A 14,277-nucleotide genomic window follows, 5' to 3' on the forward strand; every position below is an offset into this window, starting at 1 on the left:
TGTGTGTTTGTTTGAATTCCTCTTGGAAGGAGTTTAAAACAATGTATTTAAATTACAAGTCAGGTGGTTTGGGAACCAATTCCTAATTTTAAAATTTCAAAACCGTAAAATTCCCCAAAATCCTGAGTTTTGCCGCCCTTCTTTTTTTGTGTTATTGTTAATCAAAGTGGTGTTAATCAGAATAAAACAAATCTTTGTACCTCATGGTTGAGCCTGCTGATCTGTTGTTTAGTTTCTTCTGCTTTGACGACTAGCACTGCAGAATCAACTTCTGAGTCTGTAAATAACCCATACATATATGTAAATGATAGGAATACATTATAAGGTGGTTTAGGGAGTGTCAGTTGTTCTTTGCTTTAAATTTGACCCCAGGTTTGGATGGGAGCAAATGGAATGAGTAAAATGTACAGGAGGGATGCAAATGAGGTTGCATACCCACCGTCAGGTGGACTTGAATCTTAGTGCATGAGCCTCTACTGTTTGAGCTAAAAGCCCGCTGGCCGTTAGTCATGGCTGTAAGAGCAAACTCATTTTTTCTCTCTTTAAAGTGGTGTAGGTGCCAGTACATGGCACAATGAACCACACCAAGTAAGTGAGTGGGTTACATTTGTACTACCTCTTCGTGTGGGGAACCTATTCTGTGAGAAGACACAGAGCTTCTGTCGAGAGTTGGAGTCTGACAATTGCTCCATTTAAAAATAATCTCAGATGTAATTGCCGCACCCCCTATTTAACAGCTGCTTTTGCCTTCAAAAAGAATTAGTGTCTTAGAGGCATGTAAGCAATGCAGAACTATGTAGGAATGGTTTCCTCATGTAGGAGGGGAAAATGAGAAGAAATCTAAGTTCAACTGGTTATGCCATTTGAACACCAGCCCACTGATTTTGCATTATTTATAATGGCTGGGCTCTTATATTTGTGTTCCTGCCTGCTGCTTCATTACATCTGTTCTTGCAGAAGACTACGCAGGCCTTTCATGCTGCTCCGTTCTGACACATTGTTAACTCCCTAATAAGTCAAGATTTAATAGTAAAATAGATGCAAAGTTCCAGTATGCTGCTTCTGAAATTATTTTTCCAGGTATGTCCCAGTGGGAGTCGATGTTGAAATGTGTTCAGCAGCATAAATGGACGTGGGGGCACTCTACATCAGTATTCCCTGGAAGCTGAGCACTTGTGCCACCACTCAAAAGAGATTTAAATGCCACCCAGCTGATGAGCAGAGTCTCCACAGCTAGGTTTTTAGGTTTTGCTGATGGTGCACAGTCGCACATGACTCAGTGCACATAAAATATTTATTTTGCACATGGACGGAAAAGATTAGAGGGAACATTGCTTCAGCAGCCCATAGAATGAGCCCCTGCATTAGTAAAGATGTAGTGGAACTCAAACTCCTGAGAAGCCTTGTATCTTCTATTTTAATAAGGAAGAGCAGGACACCAGGGCCAGACACACTGATGATATCTAGCTGTACCCTTCCGGCTTGATTTGATGTAAATGACACTGAGTTTAGCTGTCTGTTAAACCCATACACATAACTTATAAATGCTTATTTTGTTAAAAAATCGTGCAAATATAGATGCACAAAAGGCAAGTCATTAAAAAGTGTATATGACAATGAGTGATCTGAAACATGGGTAGATACAGCACTCACCAACAGTTGTAGGAGATACTCGGGACTCATGTCTGAGCTGATCAGAGCCAAAGTCGAAAGTCTGACTTTCCTCATTACGGTTTCCATCTTCAATCCCATCGACAATCCTGTTAAAAATATTGTCTCTGAATACAGAGTGTATAGACATCACACTTCAGAGTGTAACCATCAATATTATTATCGAAAGGCACAGTCTTAAGCAATGGCGAATTCTGCATGACACTAATCTTAAGAAATATAAAGTGACCAGCTGAGTTGCCACTTGTTTAAATCTTGCATCAAAAGAGGAGAATCAGGCCCTTCATTTTAACTGATAATTTTGAAACACTCATTAGTTTCACAGGTTGTGAGAAGGCCTTTAGTCTAATTTATCCACCTCCTTTTGCTATTTATAATAATTATATACTGTCAGTGAAACAAATGTTTTGCTTACATTTGTAGTACTACTTACTGGCTCATTATTGTTAAACTATTTAGGTTTTTAAAGCATATTGAATACTATGGCTCAGAAGGGCTTGGCATTTTGGTTCTATTTGCATCTGTCAATTTCCTTCTTCGATAGATCTCTCAAAGATTAAAGCAATCAGCTGAGGCTCATGTCATTTATTTATGGCAATCTGAGTTAGCAGTACCAGGTCAAAAGCTCTCTCCATGCTTTGCTGGCACACAAGCTTTAACAGTTTCCTTGTTTTGTTTAACCAGTCCTGCCAAATAGCAGTCTACCATCCTGTAAGGAGCAAACTCAATTTGCAGGACTCTCAGTGACTTCAGGTGCTTTTTATTGGTTGCTTAGTTCTTACTCAGGCATGGCTAACAGTAGTCTTAGCATGAAAGATCAGTGTAGATCCTGCCATGACTCACCTCAACTCCAGATTACTACTTCTACTCTTAAGGTGCAAAAGATGTTTGCGACACATCTTTTGCACTCCTGAAAACAGAAGCAGAATATGACCCACAATAAATGTGGCTCCAGTGAAACTCTGTTTATGAGGAAGTAGAATTGAAAGGCAGATTGTTTCAGTGCATTGCAATGGTCAGATTGCAATTCCAGCTATGTATGGCTCCTTAGAGCTGTGTCTACACATGCTCAAAACGTCAAAATAAGTGGCCCTCTTTCGAAACAGCGGGAGGAGCATCCACATGCTTAACGCCTTCTTTCGAAAGGAAATTGAAGGAGCAGGGCGCAGACCTCGAAACCCGAACCCCGATCCCGTAACAGGAAGATCAGCCCCTTTCAAAAAACTAAATCGAAAGAGGACATGTGTAGACGCTCCACTTTCTGCTTTTTCGAAATATGGGTCCGCCATGGCACCAGTCAGCTGGAGCATGGAGCCGTTCCAGTGGGCAGCAGTGGGGCTCTATGGGCCCTGCATCCAGCTGCCTTAAAGCTGCAACACACAGGAAACCCATGGGAGGAAGCTGAGAGTGTGCTAGGAGCAGCCTCCACATGTGCTCCAGCCCCACGCTCCAGCGCCGCAGCCATGGCCAGCAGCCAGCCCTCACACGAGCCCCATACCCTCCCCCCAACCCCCTGAGCTCCCGCAGGGCTCCCAGGGTAAGAAAAAAAAAGGATCCCCTCCTGGATGGAGCGGGAGCTGCGGGACCTCCTCGGCCTGTGGAAGGAGGAGGAGGTCCTGCACGAGATGGGGGTCAAGCAGCGAAATGCTGCTGCCTTCGGCTGCCTGGCACAGGTCCTCCTGACCAGGGGCCATCCAGAGCGTACTGTGGAGCAGGTACACTCCAAGGCCGAGGGTCTGCGGCAGGGCTATGCCCAGGCCAGGGACCAGGCCAGCTGCTCCAGGGCAGCCCCAGCCATATGCCCCTACTACTGGGAGCTCCGGGGCATTCTGGGGCCCTGGGACAGCTCCCCACCTCCAGTGTTCCTTGACACCTCAGCCGATGACCCACGACCGGAAGAGGAGGAGGAGCCCAGACCACAGACCCCAGAGGGCGAGGGCACCATGGAGTGGTTGAGTGAGGAGGGGGACCTCGCCATACACATCCCCTCCTGCTCATCTAGCCAGGCGACCGGGAGCCAGGCATCCCCGGATGTTGTCAAGGGACCCTCTGGTACATACAGGGAGGGGCGTACACCTGCTCTGCAGGGTGGGGGCAATGCAACAGCTAGTAGGCTGCATACAGGCCTGGTAGTCCTGGGCCACACAGGCCAGTCCCACATGGTATGCGGCACCCCGTGGTGGCCCACCAGCAGTGCCCAGCACCCGCCTTCAGTGGACAGCACCGCAAGCTGCACACAGGGCAGCAGCTGGTCAGTGCTAGACAGCACCTGGGGCCTACACACGTGCACAAGAGACCCCTGGATGAACCCCCATTAGCTCGGAGGCCCAGCCTTTGGGGGGTGGGTCAGTGTCCCTTGGGGGCATGGGGGCCACATCCAGGTCCCCTCTGTCCAGGCCACATTACTGACATGCTGGCCCCCTCTCCATACAGCCACACCATCCATGGGCCAGGAGAGCCCAGTGCCATCCTTCATCCCTGAGAGCCTCCCCCCTGCAGACCTCAGAGGTGCCTGGACACCACCCCACATGGCATGCTGTCAGGTCCATAGCCAGAGGCACCCCCCACCCGCCCCTGGGCCAAAGAGGACCCAGCCAGCCAGCGCTAGGCTGCAGTGGCCGAGATTAAATGGCGGAGGATGGCCTGGGAGAGGCTGTTGACCACCCTGGAGGGCATTGGCCAGGCCTTCTGGGAGCATGCAGCCAATGTTGCTCACCTCCTGGCCCCTCTGGCAGCTTCCCCAGCTGAGCCCGCCCCCACTGGGCCCACTCCCCAGCCTTACCTGCTGGTGCTCCCCACACCCTCTCCTCCCTGTCGGGGATCCCACACCTGGGGAGGAAGGGATTCCAGGGGCCAGCGGGGCTCTTGGCCCACCACCCCAGTGCTGGAATGAGCCCCTCCCCACTTCCAGGTTAGGTTCCCTGCACCCGCTTCCAGGTTCAGAGTACCCCCACATGTACATAGTTCACCATGCTCAAGTTCCTGATGAATGTTTATTTGCTATTCACCACCCCGTGCTGTGCTCCTTAGGGGGAGGATGGGTGGTGGATGTGTGGGTGTGGTGCTGGTGGGGGTGGGGGGGTGGCAGATGTGCGTGGGATATGGATGTGCCTGTGGGTCAGAGGCTACTGTCAGCAAAAGGACTGCCTGCGGGACTCCCATATGTGGTGGCTGGTGGGCCTGGTGGATGGGGGTGGTGCCTAGCTCCTCAGAGCCAGTGCCAGCAGGAGGGCCCCCCGCCGGGGGCATAGGCATCCTCCTTACCCTCCACAACTTTGTGGAGGACACAACAGTAGCCCACCACCTGGAGCACATTCAGGACCCTGACCTCCAGCCATGTGTGGAGGCACCTCCACTGCTTCTTTAGGCACCTGAAAGCCCACTCCACAATGTCACAGGCGTGGTTGAGATGCTGACTGAATGCCTCCTGGGTGGGGTTGAGGTTTCACATGTACGGCCTCATGAGCCATGGCTGCAGGGGGTATGCTGCATCTGCCACCATGCAGAGCAGCATGGTGATGTCCTCTGCCACATGGATCTACTGCTGGGGGGGGGGAGTGAACGTGCCGGCTCCCATGTGCCAGCACAGCCCAGAGTTCCGGAAGACCCAGGCATTGTGGGTGCGGCTGGCCCAGCCCACATAGATGTCGGTGAACTGACCCCTCATATCCCTCAGGGCCTGGATCACGACTGAATGGTAGCCCTTCCTGTTGATGTACTGGCTGGCGTGTGTGGCGGGGCATGGATGGGGACATGTGTGCCATCCAAAGCACCAATGCAGTTCGGAAAGCCCAGGTCCTGGAAGCCAGTGACGGTGTTGTCCAGATCCCTCAGGCAGACAACCCTTTGGGGCAACATCACGTTGATGGTTCTGATCACCTGCATGGGGGGGGAGGAGGGACATGTGCTATAGTGCAGGTATGGCAGGCCTTCTCCCCCCCAGCCTCAGGCCCATTCTGCCCCACTCCCATCCAGCCCCAGCCACATCTGGTCCCCTGCCCCCTCCCATCCAGCCCCTTGCAGCGGTGGGTTCCCCTCACCCCAGCCCCCCCCCAACCCGTGGGGGACACGTGACCCAGCCCTACCTTACCTCCATAAGTACAGCCCCAACAATGGCCTTGCCCACCCCGAACTGTTGTCCCACAAAGTGGTAGGAGTCCAGGTTGGCCAGCTTCCAGATGGCGATCGCGACCTGTTTCTCCAGGGTGAGGACTGGCTGCCTGCAGGTGTTCTGCTGCTGGAGTGCGGGGGCGAGCCGGGGCAGATCTCCTTGAAGGTCTGCCTCGACATGCTGAAGTTCTGCAGTCAACTTTCCTCACCCCAGTCCCCCAGAACCAGGTGCTCCCCCCAGTCAGTGCTGCTGGGGTGGGTCCTGAGACATTGAGGCACCCAGGGAGGCACTCGGCAGTGCCCTGGGAGGGGGAGCCCCATGGCCCCAGGGGGACCACCCAGCCACCCAATGAGATTGGTTGCAGCTGTGGTGATGGTGCCCAGAACTGCTAGCAGTGCATCCATGATGAGAGTGTCCTCCTCCAGGAGCCGTCGCTGTGCTTCCATCATGAGTGTGAGTTGGCTTTGCCAGGCTGGGGACAGCTGGCAGCACTTGGCTCATGCGGAGTGGAGGTTTGTGTGTGGGGGGGCCTTTAAAGGAAGCGGCTGGCTGCAGCCCTGGAAGGGCTTGTGGGCCATGAGACCCCATCCACAGTGTTTCCTGCCTCCTTTCTTTTGAAAGAGGGCATGGAGCCATGTGGACGCTCTCTTTCGAAAGACTGTGGTGGTGCTTCAAAAGAGGAGGTCGAAATGTCGATCCCCTAATGGCATTGGGTGCTCCCTTTCAACGGCCACTATTTCGACTGCTGTATGTCGATTTTCACCCTTTCGAAAGGGTGCTCACATGTTGACCCAACTTAGATGTTTTGCAACATGAGGACAAACATCTAAGCAGAGTAACAAATGTCATACTGAATTCACTAAAACTACCCCAAACTTTTCAGACATTCAGTCCTCCTGTAGGATTGTTCTTTCTTTTGACAAGTATGAGAGGGGGTAGTTGTGTTAGTCTGTATCTGCAAAAATGAGAAGTCCTGTGGCACCTTATAGACTAAGTATAAGCTTTTGTAGGCTAAGACCTGCTTCATCACAATGCATCTGACGTAGAGGGTCTTTGCCCACAAAAGCTATTGCTCCAAATATTTTTTCTTCCGAGTTTGCATTTGCCTGAAAGAGGATTAAAATTGCTTCACTGAGCTAATGTGAAATTTAAGCTGCTTTAAGAATCACAGTCAATGGAGCTACTCAGATGAAAAGCACTGTTGAGAACAAGATCATTGCATTAGTATCTTATTTTATATCTGATGCGTTTTTATTACCGTACACAAACAAAGCTCAAGGCTGTACTTGTTTGTCAAAAAGAGAAAGGGGAGCATGTACGTCTTCTCAAAAATCTTAAGCCAACCAAGCTAATAAATAAAAAGACTGATCTATGAACAGATCTTTTCAATTGGCCCTCTAGACAATCTCTTTGTCCACAGAAGCACTCTTCTGTGCACACAGAAATATGCATTAACATGTAAATACTCACTTATAGAAAAAACTTTTGACATAAAGAAGAGTCCTTACTTTTACTTTGGACCAGTTTTGTAGCATACAAGTACCACAAAGGCATCCCCTGATTCATTCCAGTCTAAGTGATATCTGAATCAGGCCCATAAAGGTGAAAAATGGAAAAACTGGAACCAAAGGCTATTAGTATATACTAGGGCTCTCAAATGATTAAAAATTAACTGCACAATTAATTGAACTGTTAAACAATAATAAAATGCTATTTACTTAAATATTTTGGATGTTTTCTATATTTTCAAATGTATTGATTTCAATTAAAACAGAATAAAAAGTACTTATTTTTTATTTATTTATTATTACAAATATTTGCACTGTAAAAACAAAAGATTATATATTTCAATTCATCTCATACAAGTACTGCAGTGCAATCTCTATCATGAATGTTGAACCTACAAAAATAGAATTATGTACTAGAAGTCTGCATTCAAAAATAAAACAATGTAAATCGTTAGCACTTAAAAGTCCACTCAGTCCTACTTCTTGTTCAGCCAATTACTCAGACAAACACATTTGCTTAAAATGTGAACAAGAGAATACTACCTGCTTCTTGTTTACAATGTTACCAGAAATGAAAACACGTTTTCACATGACACTATTGTAATTGGCATTGCAAGATATTCACTTGCCAGATGTGCTAAAGGTTCATATAGCCCTTTGTGCTCCAACAATCTGGTCCAAAGGACACGCACTTGTGTTGATGATGGGTTCTGCCTGATGACAGTCCAAAGCAACATGAATTAATGCATGTTCATTTTCATAATTTAAGACATGCCACCAGTTGAAGCTAGATTTTCTTTTTTGGTGGTTCATGTTCTGTAGTTTCTTTTTTGGTGGTTCTGCTGTAGTTTCAGAATAGTGCTCTTTTATAAATCCTGAAAGCATGCTCCATACCTCATCCCTGTTGGATTTTGGATGGCACTTCAGATGCTTAGATCTTGGGTCAAGTACTATAGCTAACTTTAGAAATCTCACATTGGTAACTTTTTTGCATTTTATCAAACCTGCCATGAAAGTGTCCTTAAAACAAACAAGTGCTGGGTCATCATCGGATACAGCTATAATATGAAATAGATGACAGAATGTGGGTAAAACAGAGTCCGAGACTTAGAAGCCTCCCTCAAGGAGTTCAGTCACAAATTTAATTAATGCATTATTTTTAAAAAGAGCATAATCAGCATGAAGGTGTGTCCTCTGGAATGGAAGCCAAAGCATGAAGGTGCATATGAATCTTTAGCACATTTGGGCTACGTCTACACGTGAAGCCTACATCGAAATAGCTTATTTTGATGTAGTAACAGCGAAATAGGCTATTTCGATGAATAACGTCTACACGTCCTCCAGGGCTGGCAATGTCGATGTTCAACTTCGACGTTGCGCGGCACCACATCGAAATAGGCACTGCGAGGGAACGTCTACACGCCAAAGTAGCACACATCGAAATAAGGGTGCCAGGCACAGCTGCAGACAGGGTCACAGGGCGGACTCAACAGCAAGCCGCTCCCTTAAAGGGCCCCTCCCAGACACAGTTGCACTATACAACACAAGATACACAGAGCCTACAACTGGTTGCAGACCCTGTGCCTGCAGCATGGATCCCCAGCTGCCGCAGAAGCAGCCAGAAGCCCTGGGCTAAGGGCTGCTGCCCACGGTGACCATAGAGCCCCGCAGGGGCTGGAGAGAGAGCATCTCTCAACCCCCAGCTGATGGCCGCCATGGAGGACCCGGCAATTTTGACGTTGCGGGACGCGGATCGTCTACACGGTCCCTACTTCGACGTTGAACGTCAAAGTAGGGCGCTATTCCGATCCCCTCATGAGGTTAGCGACTTCGACGTCTCGCCGCCTAACGTCGAAGTTAACTTCGAAATAGCGCCCGACGCGTGTAGCCGCGACGAGCGCTATTTCGAAGTCAGTGCCGCTACTTCAAAGTAGCGTGCACGTGTAGACACAGCTTTGGATTGTAAATATCATATACTGCTTGCTAGAAAAGGTCCATATGAATGGCTATTTTCACCGTCTGATGACACCGTATATAAGAAGCATGCAACAGTATCGCCTATTAATGTAAGACTTGTTTGTCTTAGCGACTGACATAAGAAAAAGTAGCACTGAGTAGATTTGTAGGCTCTAAAGTTTTACATTGTTTTGCTTTTCAGTGCAGTTATGTAACAAAAATAAATTTGTAAGTTTGACTTTCATTATAAAGAGATTGCACTTTACTTGCATGAGGCAATTTGTTTGGTTTATCATTTTCACAGTGTATATAACTGTGGTAAAATAATATAAAGTAATCACTGTACACTGTATTGTGCAGTGCTTGAAATCAACATTGAAAATACAGAAAAAATATTGATATTAAATGCATTTCATTTGGTATTGTATTTTTAACAGTGCAATTAATCATGAATAATTTTTAATAATGGTTAAATTTTTGAGCTAATAGCATGAGTTAACTATGATTAATCAACTGCTCTAGTATGTGAGTTTGAACATTTCCTATTTTGGTATATTTATGTTTGGTAATGTGAGTATAAACCTATATCCATTAATGTTTTAACGTTAATCCAAGTGTTTGTAAAAGATGCTCAATTGACAACAGTGGACAATGACATCCTCACTCTGTCCACAGAACAGGCATGGAGTAGCATGGGAGGTAGTACAGTCTTCCCTAATATTGTCTGGCTTTACCCAAGGGCCTCAATACTGACATGCAGGGGTGACTTCTAGAAGAGAGTTCAGTTTTATGCTCAGCCAGTTCTTGGCTAGTCTTTTTCTCTTGCTAATTGTGACATGGTTTTGTGACGAGTGGCCACCTGTATAATGGAAACTACACTTTACACGGGATAAGGGGGTTCTTAGCCTTCTCTTCAATGCAAAAACCCCATGACTGGACAAATCTGGAGACTGTAGAACAAATACCTGGGTGGTTAGTTTAAGTTGAGACACGTTTGCTGCAACATATGTATTATAGTCTTCATCCTCTTAATTCAGACCCATGTGCACACACAGATTCTTACTGGTTTCAGTGGGATTCTGGGGGTACAAGGCTCTATAGTAGTGCATCTATTTGCACACCAACCAACAGCTATCATCACTATAGAATATTTGTGTAAGGGTCAGAGAAAAGATGGGACTCATGAAGAGAACCTACTGAGGACTATGGTGTTTCCTGCAACTGAAAATTCAGGTGATGATTTGTTCGGAAATTAATTACAAAAGCTGAGTAGGACTTAATTAATAAGAATAAATTCACATCAAATATCCACTTTTAATGGATTAAAATATTAATATCTTCATTGTATTTAAAGCCCATATGAGGAAGAAGCTTGGTGAAGAACTATTCAGATAAGCATTGAAAATTATAGAAGCTCCATAGTTGAGAGTGTTTAGAGAGAGACAATTAAAGATTGAACTTTCTAAAATAACTCGTAATGTATTTCTCAAAACAGGTCTCCATGCGATAGTTTGCAGTCAACACATCTCTAAGGTGAAATCTGTAAACTAAGAAGAGATCTTACTAATTTTAGGAGAGGTTTTAAATTAGGATTTAAGTTGAATTGCAAAGACAATGTCAGCAATGAGATCAGCATGGACTTATATGTAGACTTCCAAGGGCCTGGCCCAGAGCCCATCATCAGTGAAAAGACACCCACCAATGATAATGGACTTGGGATCAGACCTTAATTCTTCCTTCTTATGAAGATGTGGAAGCAATGTCTCCAGACTTCTTGGACTTTTTACTGAACCCATAAGAAGTCTGATTTTCTTTTAAGAAAAATTAAGGACAATTAAGACACCTGCCCCCCACCCCCCGCCGCAGACTCTGATTGTGCAATCAATGCATACGTTTCTGTTCAGAAATGATTTTACTGGTGCACTTTTCCTGTTGGCTATGATAATACTGACCAAAACCTCCAGCAGCAGTATGCAAATAGGTGGACTCAAAATGCAAATGACTACTCATTTGCATATTTGCTCACTGGCAGACACTGCTGCTGGCACAAAAAAAGCTGTGTAAATGTGGTTCTGCTGGCGATACCCCCTCTTTGCCAGTGGCCTCCTATGCCTGGAAAAAAAATCAGGCATTGAAGTCAATAGAGCTATGCCAAATTACATTAACTTAGAAAATAGTTCTACATTCAGAAGACACAGATATATATTTACAGGGTGAAAATAAAGCTGTGGCTCCAGCTGGAATTCTGGTTGGCCAGCCAGAATTACTCTTAGGGATTCCTTGAGAATGCATCTAGAGACACATTGGCAGGGTGGGAACATGATCCTGTTCTTATTCCTCCTTTCTTCAGGTGGATAGTACCAGTGCAAAGTGCAAGGAGAGAGAAGGGCATATATTTCCTCAGCCACATTGTGACAGGTTCTTCTAGAAATAGTTGAGGTGGTTTCCTGCAGGTCTACCCTCCACTGTTATACTTCTGTCCAAAAGCAGGTCAACATTTAACCATTGGTTAGGGTTCTAGCTGCATTTTAATACTAACTGGGAAAGAATCTTTTTCTGGGTTTCTGATTTTCTTTTTTATTTTCGTTAATATATTCTGATATTGCGAATACAGTTTGAATTGGGAAATTACAGAGAAAGGGATTTTGGCTCGCAAGATAATGTGTCTCAAATCGTGTGTTATGGGCCATATTTTCAGTTTATAATTGTAAAAGAGATTTGAATTTTGCATGTGCAAAAGCATGTATAAAATCAAAAGTTGTGTAACTGCACCTGCAGTTTGCTCCCACAAAATTGGAAGCCAACATCTGGCTGTGTGTGTGTATGGCTGCAATGAACAATTTTTAAAAGCACCATGAACTAAGGATTTATTGAACTACAACTCATTTTCTGTAGGCCATCAAATGTTAATGACTTTCAGTCATAACAGAGTGAGCCAAATCAAACATGTAACTTACAATACAGATGAAAGACTTTTCTCTGTATCGCTTTTGCTGAAGCTGAAGTTGACTTTTCACATGCTTCCACAGATACACACAAAAGGTTATTTTGCTGCAGGAATCTATGCAAGTTTTGGCTATACTGAGTTCATGACATGATTTCCTAAATAAATTTTGATCCAGTTAGACCTATTGTATATTTGTGAGGCTGGGTTGGAGGTTTGCACACTTGCTCTACCACCACCACAGCCCGAAGAGGAAAATGAGAGATTATTATTTTAGCTTGTCTATCATTAGTGAAAGAGAGAAAACTTTTAAAAATGTAACTACCTCAAAATTGCTGGAGGATATGAATGAATCTCTCAAAACATGAGGGGCCAAACCTTCAACTGTTACAGTTCCCTATGAGTGATTTATGTCACTTGAGGATCTGGCCCCAAAACTACCATTTGGCTAATAACTTGCAATTTCATTTAAGTGAATTGGGAAGGACTTACATAAGTGGCTTTGCCATTAATAAGGTCATTCCACACTTGGACTAATGATACTTTGATACCCCACACACACCATAATGTATTTTGTTTATGCCACCACACATTTTAGAGAAAAGCTGATTTTAAAACACCCCATTCAACCCGTAAAGCCTGGTTGCCATTATACAGTCGGTCACTTTTTTAAAAACTATAAACTACAGCATTGCATTTGAATCAGTCTGTGGATAAGCAGTTATGTGATGACACTGATCTCACTCTGGATTCAGTCTTTCCTCTGGGAGACTTGAAATGCTTTATAAATTTAAGCCTCATAGTGCACCTGCAAGATACAATTTTCATACTTGATCTGCAGGTGAGTACACTGATGCACACAGAGGTTAAGGTCAAAGTATTAAATCAGGATACGTCAGATCAGTAGCTCATGATCTAATTATTTCATTTAGTTTTCATGTGAGCTGAGCATCGGTAACTTCCCCTGATATAACATCATCTTTATTTTATAAGACAGCCCTGAAGTCTTAAAATTTCCCCTGCCAGGAGATAAATAACATTGAATTCTTGTTTTAAACCCCAACCCCACCCCCCAAAAAAACACAAACAAACAAAAAAACCCTGGTCTTTATCCATGTAGAAGTTGGGGGATAAGAAGATTCCAAGAAAGTTAGATGTTAACATTAAATTAAAATGAGAATTTTGCAGCATTAAGAAAAATTCCTGAGCTGATACTTAAAGGCAGTGTTTTGTGATGGGGAAGAAGACAATGTTAATATCTCTTACCTGGGGCTGAGGTCAGGGGGACCAATGGTATTCAGTGTTGAAAGGTGCAGTTTTAGGTTTTTCTCTCTCTTTCTGGAGTAATAGTGGAGTTCAGTTTCATGTCTGGTTCTTGCAGGGTTGGAACTGCAGACTCGGATAGGTGAGTGAAAGGGCACCGTTCCTGAGGCCAACTGTTTCAAGTTTATCCCTAGATAGCTTTTATTGCTTCCAGCCTTCTTCAGTTGGGATGAAGATGTGCTCCTTGTGTGGATTGGAGAAAGGATAGCGCTCTCCTCTTCTTCTCCTTCCTCCTCATCTTCCTCGTCTTCCACTATTGATGGGAGTCTCTTGTTAATGCTGCCATTTCCCTTGGGCTCTGTCTAAAATAGTGAATAATTCATACTGATACAGACATCAAAGCCCAACACTTCAGGAAGAGCTGATTTGCTCTGATGTTCATACTTGACTAAAGCCAACTGCACTGGACCTTTTATTTTTCATTAGAGCAAATGTTATTTTGGAATCCACCTATTGTTTATTTCTCACTCTCTTTTCAGTCCTTCCAGAAGGTGTGTGCGTGGGTGAGGGTGTGTAAAAGGCCTCTAGTAACATAACTATTGAACTCACTGCAAACGTGTTTTGTTGCTGTGAAATGGTTGCCTGACTTGAGTCTTACAAGTCACCCAGAGTACTGTAACAGGTTTGTCTGTCTTTTGTGGATTTAGTTCTGAAGTTAATTCTAGCAGGCTGTTGGTGCATTAAAAATGGGTTTTCGGTAGCTAACTTATAGAGGGTGAATAGGCCTCCCCAGGCCAAATATGGGACAGGGGGATGGGCTAGTG

General features: G+C 45.1%; 1 protein-coding gene across 1 annotated transcript in view; it reads right to left on the reverse strand.

Annotated features, from left to right (window-relative positions):
- KCNH8 (potassium voltage-gated channel subfamily H member 8) overlaps nt 1-14,277 on the reverse strand; it is a 428,672-nt gene that overhangs the window by 12,824 nt on the left and 401,571 nt on the right. Inside the window, exons 13-15 of the mRNA XM_074986135.1 lie at nt 13,457-13,815; nt 1,654-1,760; nt 201-277 (exon numbers count right to left, since the gene is read on the reverse strand). Coding sequence (XP_074842236.1) covers nt 201-277; nt 1,654-1,760; nt 13,457-13,815 — 543 coding nt within the window. The remainder of the gene's footprint in view (nt 1-200; nt 278-1,653; nt 1,761-13,456; nt 13,816-14,277) is intronic.

Source organism: Carettochelys insculpta, chromosome 2 (assembly GCF_033958435.1).
Source record: "Carettochelys insculpta isolate YL-2023 chromosome 2, ASM3395843v1, whole genome shotgun sequence".
NCBI lineage: Eukaryota > Metazoa > Chordata > Testudines > Carettochelyidae > Carettochelys > Carettochelys insculpta.